General features: G+C 38.5%; 1 protein-coding gene across 3 annotated transcripts in view; it reads left to right on the top strand.

The window, feature by feature from the left end:
- The window catches only part of impg2a (interphotoreceptor matrix proteoglycan 2a), an 83,529-nt gene extending 64,013 nt beyond the window's left edge, over nt 1-19,516 (top strand). For all 3 annotated transcript variants that reach the window (XM_073045173.1, XM_073045171.1, XM_073045170.1), the window contains exons 16-21: nt 519-729; nt 10,619-10,807; nt 11,672-11,873; nt 13,612-13,691; nt 16,146-16,207; nt 17,611-19,516. In XM_073045173.1, coding sequence (XP_072901274.1) covers nt 519-729; nt 10,619-10,807; nt 11,672-11,873; nt 13,612-13,691; nt 16,146-16,182 — 719 coding nt within the window. In that variant the 3' untranslated portion in view covers nt 16,183-16,207; nt 17,611-19,516. The remainder of the gene's footprint in view (nt 1-518; nt 730-10,618; nt 10,808-11,671; nt 11,874-13,611; nt 13,692-16,145; nt 16,208-17,610) is intronic.
- Nucleotides 19,517-19,956: the final 440 nt, after the last annotated feature.

The following is a 19,956-nucleotide window of genomic DNA, read 5'->3' as shown; positions in this document are numbered from 1 at the left end:
AGGGCACATCCTCTGATCACAATATCATGAAAGAACTTAAAGTGTCCGGCTCTTTCAACATCCAATCCCCTAATGTGGACCAGCTCATGTCTCCTTCAGCTTCTTCCTCCTGTAGCCGATAGTTAGCTCTTTTGTTTTGCTGATGTTGATCACCTGCCAGCTCCTTGCCTGAGAGCAATTCTGGTGGGTGAATGGGTGTCCAAAATCCTTGCCTTATTTCAGCTGCTCTTTTCCACATAGCACTTAGCTTATATTACAGTGCTCTAGAGGTTTTGTCGTGATATTGTAAATCAGTTCTGTGGACTTCTGAGTCAGTATAAATAAGGGCAGCTCAAAACTCTGACGTAAGCAGAATGCACAGCACCAAACAATAAGAATTACTATTTTTCTCAGAAACTTGTGCGCTTTTTCCTATTGAGTTCCTCGTGGAATGATTGTACGTTATTGTGCCCGCTGCTCCCCTATGTGCATTCAGTTGGTTGCATTGTTTGCTGTGATCCAATGCCATGCGATTTCAGGTGATGGTGCGGACCCTTGCAAGTTTCAAGCCTGCAATGAATATTCTGAATGCCTGGTGAACCAGCAAACAGGCGAAGCTGAATGCGTTTGCAATACTGGGTATCTGAGTGTGGACGGCCTGCCCTGTCAAAGCATTTGTGATATAGACACGGACTTCTGTCTCAATGATGGCAAGTGTGATACCATTCCAGGCCAAGGAGCAATCTGCAGGTATATTTTGTCAGGACACTAAACTGCCAATTATTTTGTTAATTATAGTAGCTGATCTTCTGTTATTCACTATTTCCTGACTTAATCTGATAAGCTTTTCTCTGTTTTTCAAATCTGCTTCCAGTTCTCAGTAGATCAAATGTTTTATTGTTAATAATCAGTTAGCAACATCAACTAAAAATTTTCCCATAAAACTTTAGACAGCCAAGATTGTAATTAGAATTTCCATCCTTTCACTTTCTAATTTTGATTCGAGATAAATGAACTCCAGAAAAAAACAACCACTGTCCTGCCAAAGTTTGAGTATGTACTAGATTTGAAGTAAAACATGCTAATGTCCAGATGCAACAAAGTGCTACAAAGGTTGTAGCTCATTGTGCAATTTACAAGAAATGATCTTCTTGCCAATAATGTGAAAATAATGAACAGTAAATTATATGTGCTATTAATAGGATGGTTTGACACGTTTAAAGTAGTTAACATGTCACTGAGTTAGTGTAACTGCTCATACAGTGGCACTTTAAAATCTGTAAACCCTGTTGAATATTCTCTATTTCTGCATAAATATGACCTAAGATGTGATCAGATTTTCACATATGTCCTAAAACTAGTTAGAGAGAACCCAATTAAATAAATAACACAAAAACGTTATACCTGTTCATTTACTTATTGAGGAAAATGATCCAATATTACATATTTGTTGGGAAAGGTATGTGAACCTTTGCTTTCAGCAATTGGTGTGACCTCCTTGTACAGCAATAACTTGAAGCAAACCTTTCTGGTAACTGTTGATCAGTCCTGCTCATTGGCGTGGAGAAGTTTTAGGTCATTCCTCCCTACAAAACTGCTTCAACTCTGGGATGTTGCTGGATGTTCCAAAATGTGAATTTTCTTAAACCGTCCTGTTGTTGATTTACTCTTGTTTTCAGATCATTGTCTTGTTGCATTATCTAACTTCTATTAAGCTTCAGGTACCCTGCTACCCTGACATTCTCCTGTAAAATGTCTTGATACAATTTTGAATTCATTGTTCCCTCAATGATCCCAGGCCCTGAGGCAGCAAAGCAGCCCCAAACCATGATGCTCCTTCCACCATGCTTCACAGTTGGGATGAGGTTTTGGTGTTGATATGCAGTGTCCTTTTCCCTCCAAATGTAGCAATTCTGCCTAAAAGTTTAGCTTTTGTCACATCTGTCCCCAGAACATTGTCCCAGAAGTGTTGTGGAACATCCAGATGGTCTTTTGCAAACTTGAGATGTGCAGCAATGCTTTTTTTTGGAGAGCAGTGGTTTCCACCATGGTGTCCTTCCATGAACACAATTCTTGTTCGGTGCTTTTCTTATAGTGGACATGGACAGAGACTTTAGCAAGTTCTAGAGATTTCTGCAAGTCTTTTGCTATTAATCTTGTATTCTTTTTCACCTCCTTCAGTACTGCACGTTCTGCTCTTGGTGTAGTCTTTGCAAGATGCCCACTCCCAGGGAGAGTAGCAACAGTATTGAGTTTCCTCCATTTGTAGACAATTTCTCTTACTGTGGACTGATGAACACTCAGGTCTTTAGAAATGCTTTTGTATCCTTTTCCAGCTTCATGCATCTCTAAAATTCTTCTTCTAAGGTCCTTTGAAAGTTGTTTTGATCGAAGGTTGGTGTACATAAACAGATCTTGCCTGAGAAGAGCAGGCTCTGTCAGTAACCTGACTTTGTGTCTTTTTCATAGGGCAGGGCATCTCTAAAACCCACACCTCCAATCTCATCTCACTGATTCAAACTCCTGACCCCAAATAGCTTTTGTGGAAGGCATTACCCCAGATACTTTTCCCAACAAATACCTGTAATATTGGATCATTTTTCTCAATAAATAAATGGACAAGTATAATGCTTTTGTGTATTTGCTTAATTGGATTCTCTTTATCTAGTTTTAGGGCTTGCATGAAGATCTGATCACATTTTAGGTCATGTTTATGTAGAAATAGGGAAAGTTATACAGGGTTCACAAACTTTCCAGTACAACTGTGTAATTCTGCTAGGAATCATGCAGAGTTTCAAAGAAATATCCACACATCAAGAAGAAAATACTAGGTTAACAAGATCAGTGATTACTAATAACCTCAAAAATGAATGAATAGTTTTGTCGGGACTGGTATCAAAGTCATTATAGATTCATTCATTAACAGATAGAAGCATTATACTTGGTACTTGGTGCTGATGAGGACGAGATAGTTTTCCTGAACTGTATAAGAAACCAGAGCTGACTGCAGTGCCACTCTAATACTGAGAGGTGGTTTAGGCGATGTGAAGTGAGTTTTAACAGCTGTATGTGCATCTGGTTTCTATATAACTTGTGTCACAGATCACCAAATGAGTCTTTACCCGAAGAGGCCCCAGGAATAATAGCATAATCTTGCCTGAATGCTTCCACTGTTACTTTAACTGGCTTTAAGGAATAATAATGGAGGGATTCTGAACTCCCAAAGAAGCCTAGCACTCAGCATTCCAGCAGATCAGTGGCTTCTGCAGCAGCTCTCAGCTGGCAACCAGCCACAGTACAACACTACAAGTGACAGAGGACACTCCTTTTGAATATGCTGTATAGCCACCAATTACAGCCACAAACACCCATCATGGTTTGTGCAGATAGTGGTCTTTTACATCCATGAAAATTGCTGTTTGGGAGCGTAGAGACCTAGCTAGATTCTTCATTAATTTGGGCATTTTACCCTGGCCCTACTTTAAATTTCTAGTAGTTTCAAACACAGTATTGCCAAACATTAACAAATACTCACACAGACCTTTAGCTTCGCACAAAAATGGGAGAGATTTATATTGAGGTGTATATTTACACATATACCTGTAGTGAGTCACAAATTTAAACTGTTTTATTCCTTCCATAGTTTACATGGCTTCTTCTAGGTCATTCGTCTTGCAGAAAGTAATTAAAAATCAAGGAGATTTAGTTTCATGACATTCTGTATATCATTGAGTGTTCACAAATTTAAAGATCAGAGGAATGTGAAAATGGTTTGTTGGCTATTTTTGGACTTGTGTTATCCCGTATGATGTCAGTCAGATGTTGAGTCCTTTCCACTGTAGTAATGCATTTAAGCTGGGCAATGGTCAGTAATTTGAAGTATAAACATGATTAAAATGTTAAGATTTCTGGTTCCACAGCAATCTGAGAAATGCTATCTTTATCAAGACATAAACATTAACAAGAGATTTTTTGTCCCATTTTTGATTAAGCGTGTTGAATTGTGCAACATTTTAAAAAATCTACTTTTAATCTAACATTCTGCCTTGCTTTGGTTGTATCTAAAGATCTTATGCTTCTAGATCCTGAATATGGGATCAGTGAGTTCCCAATCCTGAATGTGCTGGAGAAGCATCAAAGTTCATAGTCTGGTTTTGTCAGATTTTTCACTGTTAGGTTAGGACCGTATTGTGTAAAACCCATGTAAAACATAATTCAGTTTTCATTTCCAAGTCAAATAAATTTATTATCAAAGTACATATATGTTGCTATATACTATCTTAAGATTCATTTTACAGGGAAATAAAGAAATGCAATAGAATATTTGAAAAACTATATATAAATAGAGACAGACAAGAGGCAATGTACAAGAGAAGATAAATTGCGCAAATTTTAAATAACTAATTAAATAAATAACACCGAGAACTTGAGTTTATGAATCCATGAAAGTATGTAGGGGAATCAGTTCAGGGTTGAGGTGAGTGAAATTACCCACGCTGGTTCAGGAGCCTGATGGTTGTGGATAATAACTGTTCCAGAGAACAAAAGTCCCACACCGCCAATGTGTGGTACTTCCACTAACAAAACAATAATTTCATTGAATTACTAACTTATGTTTACAATGGTGCCATAATTTATGGTGATAATGATTAATGTGATACTTTGGATTATACAATTCGAGAAGAATTCTAGCACCTGTTGATTGCAATTATAGGCGCAGTTAAGTAATTAAATATTGACAGGATTGGGCCAAGAGATTTCTGTATGGCCACATTGATATTTTTTCCCATTCAGCTCCTTCATGACAGAGTTAGTAACAATTTCAGTAATGAGAAAAGCTGTACTGTAAATATTTCTGATAACTCCTAAAAGTGACAACAAACCTCTTAATTTTTTTCACACCGTAACTACTTCTAAAGTAGCTCAGTTGTTCATGAACTGTCAATGCAGTACACCAGATGAGATCATTGAATGACAACCTAAAGTTCAAGTACAGAGTGATGGAATGTAACTTATCGGTTACAAATATAAAAAAAAACACATTTAATCAACGCCCAGCAGACATTGTCAATTTGGTGGTAAGAACATAGGAACATAAGAAATAGGAGCAGGAGTCGGCTATCTGGCCCATCGAGCCTGCTCTGCCATTCAATAAGATCATGGCTGATCTGGCCATGGACTCATCTCCACCTACCTGCCTTTTCCCCATAACCCTTAATTCCCCTACTATGCAAAAATATATCCAACCTTGTCTTAACTATATTTACTGAGGTAGCCTCCACTGCTTCATTGGGCAGAGAATTCCACAGATTCACCACTCTCTGGGAAAAGCTGTTCCTCCTCATCTCCATCCTAAATCTACTCCCCCAAATCTTGAGGCTATGTCCCCTAGTTCTAGTCTCAGCTACCAGTGGAAACAACTTTCCTGCCTCTATCGTATCTATCCCTTTTATAATTTTATATATTTCTATAAGATCTCCTCTCAAAGATACATAAAGTTTAATAAAAAAGGGAACTGTCAAGACCTGCATTTTCTGTCCCTTCATGGTTGCCCTGAAAAGATGGGGCTATGCTGGTTTCTTGGTAGTTTGATACTGCTAAACAGCTTGCTAAGTCAATTGACAGGGTAGGTAAGAGTCATCTAAACACATGATATACACATGGCCTCTTTATAGGCACAGCTAGGCACCTGTTCGTTTATGCAGATATCTAATCAGCCAAGTGTGTGGCAGCAACTCAATGTATAAAAACATGCCGACATGGTCAAGATGCTGTTCAGAATGGGGGAGAAATGTGATCTAAGGGACATTGTCCATGGAGCCACAAGGTGGTTTGATTATCTCAAAAATAGCTGATCTCCTGGAATTTTCATGCACAACTCTAGAGATTACAGAGGATGGTTTGAAAAACAAAGAACATCCAGTAAGTGGCAGTTCTGTGGGTGATAACACCTTGTTAATGAGAGAGGTCAGAGGAGAATGTCCAGACTGGTTCAAGCTGACTTGAAGGTAACTCAAATAACCATGTGTTACAACAGTGGTTGCAGAAGGACATCTCTGAACACACAACGTGTCTAACCTTGAAGATGGGTGGGCTTCAACAGCAAATAACCATGGTCTGGGTGCTTGAAGCCCATCCAATGTCTGGGGCCAAGTCCCTAATGGCCTTCTGCTTTCAAGTCATTCTAAAAGGTCTCAGATTCAGGAACCATCCAGTGCCCTCCCTGAACAACCATTACTTGGACCCTGGGAATAGACCAGGCAATTCTCTTGTAGTAATTTCAAAGACTACTTTTAACCTGAAGGTTTTCCAGGTAACGTAGATGCTGCAAATGCCACTTGGGTTTGAGGGGTGGAGAAGAATCAAATGTGACCAGCCTCCTGGCTTAAGGCAGAGGGAAATGTTTATTTTCTGTTTTTCATGTGAGCAGCTCTTTTTTTTTTGAAAAATAAACTCCACTTTTATGTATTGTTGAAAAGCCTGGAGCAATGCCTTTAGAGTTTAATAATCGAATCTGAGGAACAGCTGGATCCTGTATGATACTTTCTTTTCCCCCTTACTTACTTAGTGTCATTTCACGCAATGTCAACAGTTACGAAGACAGCTTGGCCTATTGAGACTGTACTGCTCCTGGGATCTTCTAATGCACAGCAGTTACTTGTTGGAATAGAATTTTGGCAACCTTATCCATGACCCCATTACCCTTTTTTGTATCGTTAATAGAGAATGATCTATATGCAAATATTTTCCATAGCTTCCAATGCATATTGTTCTTACTACCTAAATCACTGCAGTGTTGACAATTGGACTCATTACTTCATCTCCCACTTAACTCATTCATTCACAGCTGATCAACATACTGCATAACCGAACCCCTTCATTTCCTCTAGTGAATCACAACTTTTTAAACGGTTTTGATTGAGAGAACCATTCTGATCCTCCTTCCACACGATTAATTAGAAACAATTTTTTAAAAAACTAACCCAAAATTTTGTTTCGGTTTTAAAGAGCCTTGATTCAATTTTCAGGCATATCTAATTCAAGATCCTAAGCTGAACTTTCTCTACCACCAAGAAACACAGGAGGTTGCAGATGATAGAATCTGGAGCTAAAAAGCAAACAGCTGGAGACAAAGGGATGCATTCACAAATGTCTGGCCTGTTGAATTCCTCCAGCAATTTGTTTTTCTCTCAGGAGAAATGAGGGATGGGTAACAAATGCTGGCCTAGGTAGCAGCTCCCCACATCCAGCAAATGATCAATAGCCATGTAAAAGTGTCCAATTAAAGTTTCATTGTTTTGGAAAACTCTATTGCCATTTATCCAAACCAATCACCATAAGGATTTTCGATGGTCTTACTTAATTTCTAAGCTGTGTGCAATACTGGAAAAAGAACTTACTTAATTTCTTTTATAAATCCCAATTTGTTTAATTAATGCTTGTTTGTCATCTGATCTTTACTGTCACATGCAAGACTGCAACCTAATTCACAGACCAAAGCAGGATGCAATATGCCAGATCTCTGTACCTATTAATAAAATCACATTGCTGATATTTTTGGCAAGCTAATTTGAAGGCTATTGTTCAATTACTGCAGTGTCATGTCAACTTATTTATGAATCACACAGGAAAACCTTCAAAATTACACCTCAGCTCACATTATATGGTAACCTTCTCTTAATAAACTGCAGATTGCTCCCTCAGTTGGGTATAGGCCACACAGAACCATTGGTTCAGAGTCCCAGATGGTTCCTAGGGCCCCAGTAATCCCGTAGCCTGCAACAGCCACTGTCTGCTTCCTCCAAAACTGAATGTCCCACTCCGCCCCTTCACCAATCTATCCCTTGGCCCACTCTCAGTGAATGTAAAGCCACGTGCTATCACAACTGCTTGCTGCAGAACACTAATATAGTGAACTAACATATTTAAATCATTTGCCAAAGTAAAACAAAATGTATTAGTGTGCATTTCACTGAGCCCCGGTCATGTGTGCCATCCTAACAGGAGAGAGGCGGCAGTCCTAATCACAGCACGTGTTGTCCAGGTTCGTGCTGCTTGCTTCCATGGAAGAGGGCTGAGAGCTCTGACTCTCTGAGCTGCCTCTCTCTCATGCACAGAATTCTTCAGTGAGACCTGGGACTCCCCAGTGCAGGTGAAGGATCCTTTGCTGCCTGGAATGAGTTATGGTGAAGTGTGCTGAGTATTGTAGTTTCACAGGAAAAGGATGAAAGCCACAAGCCCTATATCTCACACACCAAGAATTTGTCAAAAGGAGTTATATCTTTCAGTCTTGTTGAAAAATCAAGGCTGTGGAACAAGAGCAGATATCAAATCACAACCCTCAGAGACTAGGGATCAGACTATGCAATGAAACTCCCGGTATGTATAGCTGCCTTTATGGAGAAATGTTTTTTCATTCATTTGCCGGCTGTGGGGAGTTGCTGGCTAAGCCAGCATGTGTTACCCATCCCTCATTGTTCCTGACATTCCAGAGAGCGGCTAAGTGTCGATCATCTTGCTATGAATCTGGGGTCACACGTAGGCCAGACTCCAATAAGGGTAGCAGATTTATACCCCAATCCAGTAGTCTCCCAGCTAGCTTTATAGTTCAGTAAATAATTTTTCCCTAGAATTATGTATTTTTAAATATTTTAATTGTAATTTTCTTCTGTGAGAATAAATAGCACTTTACCTATGGAATGGAAGAGTTTTGCATTAAGTTAATTACTCATTTGAGAACCTTCTGGATTAATTTTATCGGTGGTTATTTTCAGTAATAGCTTTTGCCCTGACTTAAACATACGGCTTGGAGTAAAGTGTATATATCTTACAATTTTTATTTGGTGTCGGAAGAAGCAGAGATGCGCAATGTGAAAAAGCTGGGCTTTATCTGTCTCAGTTTTACACTGAAGTACAGGTTTGAGATATGATCTTGACCTCTGATGCTATCTCTATGGGGTTGGCATGTTCTTTCTGTGATTTTGTGGGCTTTGTCCCAGTGCTCCGATTTCCTCTCACATGCCTGCTCTAAATTATCGTTTCATATCAGTTACTGGCAAAAAGCATCTGGGAGTAACTGACGGCTATGGCTGAGAAGAAGATGAGAAACAAGGATGTGAGTTGGGCTGAATGTGATGGTTCTCCTGCATGGACCCAATGAGACAAATGGTTTTCTTCTGAGTCCATTATAAATATTGGATAGTTTCCTTCTGGTTACAGGTCTTCCTTTTTGCAATTTATTTGAATTAGAGAGGCCTTTCCTTCTGCCCAGTGACCTGCCGAATATTCTGTTGGTGAACCACTACATGTGTTCCAAGGTGGGAGAAGCATCATCTTGGCATTTCTCAGATAGGTGGGATGGCTTTCTTCCTTTGCTTCAGGACCTAATGAAGGGTCTTGGCCCAAAACGCTGACTGTTTATTTCCTTCCATAGATGCTGCCTATTCTACTAAGTTCCTCAGAGAATTTGTGTGTGTTGCTTAGAGCTGTATCAATATTTATGATGTGATGAAGCACTAGAATCATCATTACCATTTCATGGTTATTATAAGAATCGCACTCAGGCTTGTTGTCTTTTTCTTCATTGGTCACACTATACACAACACCAGCAGATGAGATTGAAACAAACAGACGTAACAACAGAACAGCAGCTATGAATCCAATAAACTGCATCATCCTTCTGTTCTCTTTTCATCATTCTATGATTGGATCCTTGTCATCATCAAAAGTCACCCGAATGATTTATGATTTTAATTATTCAGACCATTCCTGGGTAATGAACAGCTTCTCTTTTTACAGATGTCCATAGGTTGACTTTTTCCATAAGTCAGGTAATGCGCAAAAACCGTCAGATACAGTCACCATATCTCCACAGCATTGTAGTGAGTGGCAAGCTCTCAGATTTCTGGACAGACCATGAACACTACCTCACTGCTTGTGCTCTTCTTGCTCTAATTTACTTCTTTTATATTTCTTATTGTAACTTGTAGTAATTTATTTTAATGTATTGCTCTGCACCACTGCTGCAAATTAGCAAATTCCATGACATGTGTCAGTGATAATGAACCTGATTCTCATCAAAACTCAATAAGAAAGAACAATTACTGTAAGTGGAAATGGAGAGGCAATTAATTCCAAGTAGGAATGAACATACGCGTGTAAACAAAATGCTGAATTTAATAATACGATGGGGATTGTTCTTCTGTAGGGTGTGCATATGTCTGGTTTTCTTAACCATGGGATAGTCTGTATTAACTTCTAATTTCTTCCAAGAATTTTGCTTCCCTTATCATTGCCCTGAGAAAATGTTTGCTTTACACTTGTTAGTGATCATGCTCTTCTGAAAGCTACTTTAACTAATTGTCTGTGATTCCCTTCACAGCCAACATATTGAGGCTTTTGAATCAGGCAGACAATTATCCCTGCAACTGAGCTTTTTAAAATGTGGCCAGCAATAAAGCAGCTAAATTCTCCTGACCAAAAATATCTGCCATACCTATTACTTTCATTCCTTTCTTAACATCAGGCCATTAAATTTGGACTAAAGAGCCAGATGACCTTAATAACTGTGGACTGCGCCAGAGCAGTAAGCTGTCAGATTTAAAACCTAATGATAAAAATATATTCTTTTACCTGGCAGGTGCCGTGTGGGCGAGAACTGGTGGTACAGAGGAGAGCACTGTGAAGAGTATGTCTCTGAGACTCTTGTTGTGGGCATTGCCATCACTTCAGCGGCTGGCTTCCTTTTGGTAGCTTTTGCTGTGATTTTCTTTGTAGCCAGAACTCTTCGGGCTCAATATGCCAAAAGTGGAACTGAGGACTCCAGAGAGTAAGTGTCAGGATAAACCGATATATTAAAAGTAAGTAGCAGAATGTTCACACCAATGTTAAGGCAGTATGATAGAGACGGTGGGCTCATGCTTTTGATGCCTTGGGTGAGCACCCAGCCCCACTCTGCCAACACACTTTGGTTAAACCCTAAACTATTCCCATAATAGGTGAGCTGTCTTCAGAGCATCCATGAGCCCAATCTGGAAACACTGGAAATCCGCTCTGATTGGTTCCTTGAGTGCTTTCCATCTTTTATCCAAGATGATCCAAGAGCCTGGCTCATCCCAGTCAACTGAAAGTACACGGAACTTTCAACATAAAAAAAAGTTCAATTACTCTGTGCTCCCACAAGCCTCTTCCAGCTTTTATACCTTCGAATCTAATTGGTATTTCTTTTCTTCCCTCTTCCTTTGTATGTTCATCTGACTTTACCTTATGAACATCAATTCACTTCAACAGTTGGTTGTGGTAACATGTTCTATGCTCTGAGCATTCTTTGGTGAAATATTTTGCCTGAATTTTCTGCAGGATTCTGTTATTTATAGACTCCTACTATTGGTCTGACTTGAGCAGGCCAGAACTCCAAGGTGGAACTGCTCAGACCTCTTCATTTTCAATCTAACATGCTAAAATTATCACCAGAGCACTGTGTTAAATTCTCCCCAATAATAGTTGAGGTTTATGGCTTCCTGACAAATCCCAGTGTATGTGACAAATCATTTTTAAATAACATGCTCAACTTTTGTCCTTGACTGTGAATACAACTCCTATATTGTTACTGCACAAAGAATCCAGAAAAATAAGATGTGTGTAGTTTGCCTTCACAGTTTAACATATTAAAGTTTTGCCATCTCTTCCCTAGAGTTAACGATAGCATGGCATCAATGGAAAATGGGACAAAGTATAATCCTATGTATGAGAGTGATGCCACAACTGGTTATAGTCATTACAAGAAACGCTACCCACATTCATCCAGGTACACGTCAAGCAGTGGAGAGGTATCCGCCAACTTCAGCAGTGATGAGGTCAGACACGTCTACGAGTGCACCGAACTTAGCAAAGAGGTAGGCATCAGAAGTTTTATAGTTTTGGGGCTGAACTGTCCTTGAGCTGCGTTAGATTAAACAGTGAAGTTAAGGTTCAATACTGCCTTAATAACTATTGCACCTGGTGAAAATCTGGTGTAAAAATATCCTTACTGATGGATGTTAATAATGCTTCAGCAGAATCAAATTTCCAGTGAGCTGCAGGCACTTTACAGATATGCCTCTTAGGATCGAAATATGTTTGACTCTGAAGTATTATGAGGTTAATGGAAGCTTTGTTCTTTGTAACCACATATCACTTAGATGTAACCTTAATTTATGGTGCAAAATAAAGTTATAGCTGCATAGAAGTTGTAATTCTACAGCTGTTAGCTTGCAAGGTTTGTGAGAGCGATGCTTTTCACTGGACATAACGAAAGGCTACCTGACAAATCTGATAAATTCTTATTTTCTGGAATGGAGTTGGAATTTTGATGGCTGCCCATTTGATATTTTTTGTCAACAATCAATTGCAGCCATTTGGCTATCAGGTAAGCATATCTTTCCCCTGAAATCATGTATAAAGTGATTATTTTAACCACTGTTTGTGTCAGCTGACTCAGTTGGCAGCATTCTAATCTCTGAATCAGAAGGTTTTAGGTTCAAATCCTACTCTAGAGACTCCAGCACAAAAATTTAGACCACCATCCCCCTGTTGCACATACAATGTTGCTGCCTTCCAGATGAGGCAGTAAGCCAAGATATATTATGAACACTCAAGTGAATGTGAAAGGTCATCTTTTAAAAAGATATGTGAACTATCCTTGGAGACGTGGCAAAAGTTTAATATCAATCAGTGTCACTGAACAGATTAGAACCATAGAACATTACGGCACAGAAACAGGCCTTTTGGCCCTTCTTGGCTGTGCCGAACCATTTTTCTGCCTAGTCCCACTGACCTGCACCTGGACCATATTCCTCCATACACCTCTCATCCATGTACCTGTCCAAGTTTTTCTTAAATGTTAAAAGTGAGCCCGCATTTAGCACTTCAACTGGCAGCTCATTCCACACTCCCACCACTCTCTGCGTGAAGAAGCCCCCCCCCAATGTTCCCTTTAAACTTTTGCCCCTTCGCCCTTAACCCATGTCCTCTGGTTTTTTTCTCCCCTAGCCTCAGTGGAAAAAGCCTGCTTGCATTCACTCTATCGATACCCATCATAATTTTATATACCTCTATCAAATCACCCCTCATTTTTCTACGCTCCAGGGAATAAAGTCCTAACCTATTCAACCTTTCTCTGTAACTCAGTTTCTCAAGTCCCGGCAACATCCTCGTAAACTTTCTCTGCACTCTTTAAACCTTATTAATATCCTTCCTGTACTTTGGTGACCAAAACTGCACACAATACTCCAAATTCGGCCTCACCAATGCCTTATTCCATCTCACCATAACCTTCCAACTCGTATACTCAATACTTTATTCAGTCTTTTCTGTGTTTTTGTCAACAGGAGCTTGCTAGTTGTTTCTTACACTACATCAGTGACCCTGCTTTTCAAAACGACCTAACCTGTGGTAGATCACAACGAGACAGTTGAAGCAATGGAAAGCATCATATAAATTCAAGCTTTCTTTACTAGTCACAGTTCAGCTGAAGCAAACAGGCATAAGGCTAACTCAATTTATGCAAAAATCCTCATTTGTCTCAGTGTGCTGGAGAGTAAGATGAATTTAATAATCAAGCCACTGTCTGTGTGCTTACTGTTGACATTTCAGGAAATTCAAGACAGACTTCGGATCATAGATCTGTACACTAAGGATAAGCAGTTCGCAGAGTTTGTGCGACAACATCAGGCGTAAGTTTTATGTGTTGTGTTCACAATAACTTCGTCATTATAGCAGGCCCTATCACTTTGAAAGCTGATATTGTTGTAAAATGGAGCTATGCTGAAAGGTTTTACAGTCATTGTATCCATTACATGGTGTGCCAGTTTTAACATCACCATATTCCTCATGCTGGCAGAATCAAAAGTGTAAACCTGTAATATTAAAATTCAAGCTAAGCCATTGAGTGAGAGTATAGTTTTTTGCAATATCTAAAATATTTTCCCCAACACATTGTGGAATCTGAGACAAATGAACAGAACGATATTAATAGACATTGGAAGTAATCACAGGATTAGAGCATTTGAACATTTGTACCTGCATCGCCATTCATTAATGTCACATTTGATCCTCCACCTCAATGCCATGGTCCTGCAATAACCTTCTATCCATTAATTCCTTAATATTCAACTGTGTTTCAAACACTGTCTTGAATATTCTCAGCAACGAAGCTTCTACAAACCACTCGAGAGAATTCCAGAAAATCTCAGCTCCCTGGCTGAAGAAATTCCTTCTCAAATCAGCTCTTAACGACTGTCTGGTTATTGTGAGCCGGCGGCTTTTGGTTCTAGACACACATGCCAGGGAAACATCACTGTACCTATGTTATCAATCCTGTAAGAGTTTGTTTCGATGCAGTCAGCTCTCATTTTCCTGAACTCAGTCTAACCTCAGTTAGGCCCATTCTGTTTCATGTCTCCTCAAAGAACAACAACACCTCCATTCCAGGAATGAATTGATGAATCTTTATCACACACCCTCACTATCAAAAGTATATCCTTCCTTAAGAAGCCAGGCCAGACTTGTAAATGATATTTCACATGAAGACTCACAGGGCCTTATATATATTCTGACAGAAATCTTTACTCTTACAATTAAGTCCAACATACCACTTACCTTTCTAATTACTTGCTAAATCTGCAGGTCGACCTTCACTGACTCATGTTCATGTATGCCTATGTCCCACTGTACAGCAGCACCCTTCAAATCTAACCATTCAAAAAACTTCCATCAGTGTTGACTTCGCACTTTCCCACATTATACTTTTCACCTGCCACATCCCCGCCAGTTCTCCTGACTTGCCCATATGCCAGTGAAGCCTGCATGCACCCTTCTCACAGTTCACATCAATACCTGAGTTTGGAACATCAGCAAACTTACTCATGTTGCACTGTGGAGAGAATTCTGACTGACTGCATCACCATCTGGTATGGTGGGGCTGGGGGCTGGGGGCAACTGCACGATATTAAAGTAAGTTGCAGAAAGTTGTAAAGTTACTCAGTTCCATTATGGATACCAGCCTCCACAGTATCCAAGACATCTTCAAGGAGCGGTGCTTCAGGAAGATCACATCCGTCATTAAGGATCCCCACCACCCAGGCAGTGCCATCTTCTCATTGTTATTGTCAAGAAGGAGGTACAGAAGCCTGAAGACACATACTCAGTGATTCAGGAACAGCTTCTTCCCCTCTGCCATATGATTTCTAAATGGACACTGAACCCATGAACACTACCTCACTATTTTCTATTTCTGTTTTTTTGCGCTACTTATTTAATTCAACTATTTAATAGATCTGTATACTTACTGTAATTCAGTTTTTTCCTACATTTATCATGGATTGTATTGTGCTGCTGCTGCAAAGTTAACAAATTTCACAATGTATGCCAATGATATTAAACTGTTTCTGATTGCACTAATGCTAATGGTGCTGAACCTTAACTCTAACTCTGACCCTGACCCTAACCCTAACCTTTAACACTCAATTAAATCATTGATATTGACTGAGAACAGCCAGTCACAGATGACTGTAGTGTCATGCTAGTCACAACCTCCCAACCAGTTTTTTCATCCTCATTCTCTGTTTTCTGTCCATTAATCAATTGATAAGATGCTTCAAGTCCGTAAAATCTCATACAGGACAGACATATTTAGCAGTGTATTTGTCATAATGGTAACTACGGTTGCTAATCCCCAGATGCCACCAACTAGAACCAAGCTTGTTGCACATCACTTTTGACCAGAACCGATGCGACTTATTGAATAAACCTCAAATAAAATACACATGAAACTTATTTTAAAATTAATGCAGCATCGCTTAATACAATCTACTGGAATGAAACTATGGACCTTGAGGACCACATCTGAAATCAGATTTTCTGTGTATCACGGGGTTTATTATCACTTATTTTGTATCCAGGTAATTGACAAAGTGGTTCTTCATGGACTTTTAAAGATAATTGAATTGTTCAAATGAAAAATCTTATGAGTGGTTACAATTGAATGGGCCCAGATACCTCTAACATGGAACAAATTTAGATTTAGTTGGATCTCTTTTCATGAACAACCAGCACAGCTGAGCAGTGACATAGCTATCTTGGTGTTGCTTTTAAATGACATTTATCCCTATTTTTGTTTTCTCCTGTAGAGCCATGGATAATAAACAAAGAAATCCTATGAGCTAGTCATTCAGAAGGCGAAAAAAAATAGGTAATGATTCTGGATTTAATACTTTATTCAAATATATGGTTAATATAATCTTGCTGATATTCTCCATAAGAAATGAAGGATCAATTTTGTTCGTAAACATCAAACTGTCTCTATAGGATACAATGCCCACAATACTTTTGTCCTGATAGTGATCTCAATGGAATTGAATATCAGGGTATGATTACATCAAGTAGACAATATTGGCATCTGTAATTCCTACATCTACATACTTGCCCACAGCAGAAGAACTGGGCAGCAGTTCATCAACAAAAATAGAAAATATTGCCTCAGATGAATAAAATTAACAAATTCCCCCAAAAAAGGTGTTTTCTAACAAGATAGAGAACTAGAAATATTATATCAGCAGATCAAATCCAGGCTTGTTCAACTTGGAATGCCGTAAGCATTTAGTAAAAAGAGTAAAGAAATACTGGAACAAAAGAAAGTGTTTACTAGAATGAAACAAAATAATTTGCCTAAACTTATTTGGTCAGACTGAAAGGAAAAATGCAAGGTTGACCCACTGGGGGTGTACAGATTATGAAAGGATTTGATTGAGCAGAAGATGTTTTCACTTGTAATTGAGACCACGTGTGGGCCATAAACCCAGTAAAAATTTCAGGAAGTAAAAATTTAGAAAGTGATCGTAATGTGCACCTTTTCAGTAGAAGAAAATACATTGGGAACTGCTTGTGAATAATAAAGGGAAAGGAATTGATGGAAAAGCTGATGAGATAAGCAAGTTCGATTCCTTCCAACTATTTATGTTTTGAGTTGTCCAGAAGAAGTTCATGGGAATTTTGAGTTTAGAGATTCAAAGGTGAAGTAAAAAACCATTTTGAACATGAGAGTATGGGAAAGTCTTGGGAATTGTTTCTAGGTTAACTGCTAATTTTGTAGGGTCTACAATTTTGCTTTCCCCTCAGAGGAACCTCAGAAATGTTTTTCTAAATTTAAACAAAATATAAGTGCAATTTTTGTCTCTGCTTTTTTTTAAAAATTGTCTTCTGGGATTTTTAAGACATGTCAAGTTAAATCAACTCAGTCAGTTAATTCAAGTGCATATACCCTGGATTACTGAATAGTTGAGGTGAGGGATGGAAGATAATAGTCATAGTAAATGAAAGCAAAAACCACTGAGTAGTGTTTTACCACTTTTAAGATTACAGGCACAAGAAAGGATAAGCCTACAGAAGGACTTAAAAAGGGATGATAATGTTTTGAATTTGAGGCATTTGTAGAATTCATTTATAGTTTTTATCTGATCAATTCTAAAAAGCACTGTTATAATACTTAGGTTAGAACATTGTCCAAGTACAGAGTGTGGAACTTCTGTTAGCTCAGCTTAGAAGTGATTAAACTGCATCGCATTGCTGGTAAATGAATCCTTTGTCTCCGAACAGATTTTTCAATCTTCTATCGATCGCTCCTCCTATCAGTAACAGAAAAGCCAAGGAAGGAGTAATGTTCAGTTGCTCACATAATCATTGTTACAGCAGTAACAGAAACCACCTTTGTAAATTTAAATATTATTATGTTGGTGCATCATTTTATTAATTTCTAAATTTAGCATTTATTTACAGTATTTCTCTATTGTAATTCTAGCAACTTTGTGATAAATGGAAGCTTAAAAAGAAAGGAAATAATCTGATTGATATTTAAATACAACGATGTTCTATGTATAGATGTGTAAAATTTCTTGCAGTTTTGAATAATCCTAATTGTTAATAAATGAGTAAACTGAAGAAGAATTCTGAACGGTTAAGCAGTGATGTAAAATGAGAGCTGCGAATTTACTCAGGTGGGAAGGGAGCAGAAATGAAAACCGAGCCAATTTTCCCCTCCAGAGTCTAATCGGCCGAGACCAATTTTAGCTACATTTAGCTGAATTATCCAAGTTAAAACATGTAACTTTTGACTTAGACTTAGACTGAGATGAATCTTAAAGTGAAGTCAGACCCTTCCTGGCTTTAAAACTATTCAAAGATGCATTTCATTGGTGCCATTGAAAGCAAGATTCTTCCATCAACAGTGACTAAAATAGTCTGGATACAATTTTACAGTTTGTATTCCAAATCAAATAATTAAATGTCACAAAATTCTGTATATAATGTTTTTATTCCACTCCTAGAGTTTAAAGCTGCTCTGATTTTTATTAAGCTGCATCCATGGCATTTGATTTATGCATCTGAATAATAAATATCATTATTATGTGCTTAATATTTGCACTGTATCATATTCATAATTCATTTAACACAGCCAAATGAACTATGCTATTTTTAATTAGAAATTATCTTTAATAGGAACAAGTTATGCATGAAATGTTTAAACACAATCCATTTGATTTAATAGCAAGTTTAAAGCAAGAAACTGCAAGAGGTGGAGCTTTAAAATGACAACAGAAAATGTTGGAGATGCTCAGCAGGTCAGGCAGGATCCATGGAGGGAAAAACAGAATTAAATTTTCAGATCTATGGCCTTGCATTGGCAAGGGAAGAGAACTGGATCGCTGAGTCTGTCCAGCATTTTCTGTCTTTATATCGGTGCACTTTATAGCATACTTGAAATAAATTTAAGTAGTAGGAGGAGAGGTTGGGTGATGGAGTGGTGAATCTATTCAGCTAGTCTGTATATACATATAACTCCTCTCCTCCATAAATATAAGTCACAGAAAAGCACAGCAGAATACAGGCCCTTCACCCCATAATGTGCTGGTCTTTTAACTTACTCCAAGATCAACCTAATGCTCCCTTCCATTTTTTATTCATCCACGTGCCTGTCTGTCTCTTAGATCTTCCTAATGTATCTACCTCTACCACCTCACCCACTTTCCCTCTCCTCCCCCAACCCAGCAGTGCATTCTATGCATTTGCCACTCTGTGCAAAATACCTACCCCTGACATCCCCTCTATTCTGCACACACTCCAGGACTTTAAAAAGAATCCTTTTGTGCGAATTGTAGCTTCCATGTCAATTCTTTTGCTACCTCGCTTATGGAAACCAAAGCTTTGGGGTCTTTACATTGTGTTTGAGTGGTGTCCTGTAGGAAGAAATGAGTTTAAGGTAAAACTTTTCAGAATATGAACATTCCACATTCTATTCATGAATCCTTAACTGAAACATTCTGATATTTAAAAAAAAAGATGGATCACAAATGTTATAAGTTTGACCTAAATAATGTAGAATGAGTAATTTTCTTTATTTAAGTAAGGTCCATTTCTATTTAAATAGATTGTGTATAATTCAATACTTTTGTACATTATATGCGCACTACCTATTTTTATTAAAATAAAGCCTCCTTGAAACCTACTTGATGTTTTGTCACTGTAACACATTGACACTTCATATACAATTGAATGTATATGATTTTAATCTTCCATCAAATATTATTAACATCAAGGCAGCCACACAAGGGTCAAGAGTTCTTTGCAGGTTGTGAGCCCTAAAAGAGAAGAATGAATCATACCATCATTCAAGTGAAATCGCAAGGCTGGAGGAAACCTTATCCTGCACTTCAATTGCAAGCCTTCTGCTTGCAACCTTGCAACAAGGTTAAAGCTCATTTGGGACAATAATTCACAGAGCACAGCAGAGTTTGGCTGTGATATGTCTAAATATGCACTATAGGAAGATGAGAATATGAACCTCTTTAAAACAAATGCATTGATGAAAGTCTCCTCTGCCTCCCAGTATTACTAGTGCCAGTACCTTACAGCCACTACACTGGAGTAAAAGACAGATTATTAGCT

Source organism: Hemitrygon akajei, chromosome 5 (genome assembly GCF_048418815.1).
Source record: "Hemitrygon akajei chromosome 5, sHemAka1.3, whole genome shotgun sequence".
NCBI classification, from domain to species: Eukaryota; Metazoa; Chordata; class Chondrichthyes; order Myliobatiformes; family Dasyatidae; genus Hemitrygon; species Hemitrygon akajei.
Note: the sequence above shows the minus strand (reverse complement) of the source record. Positions and strands in the feature narration are given on the sequence as shown.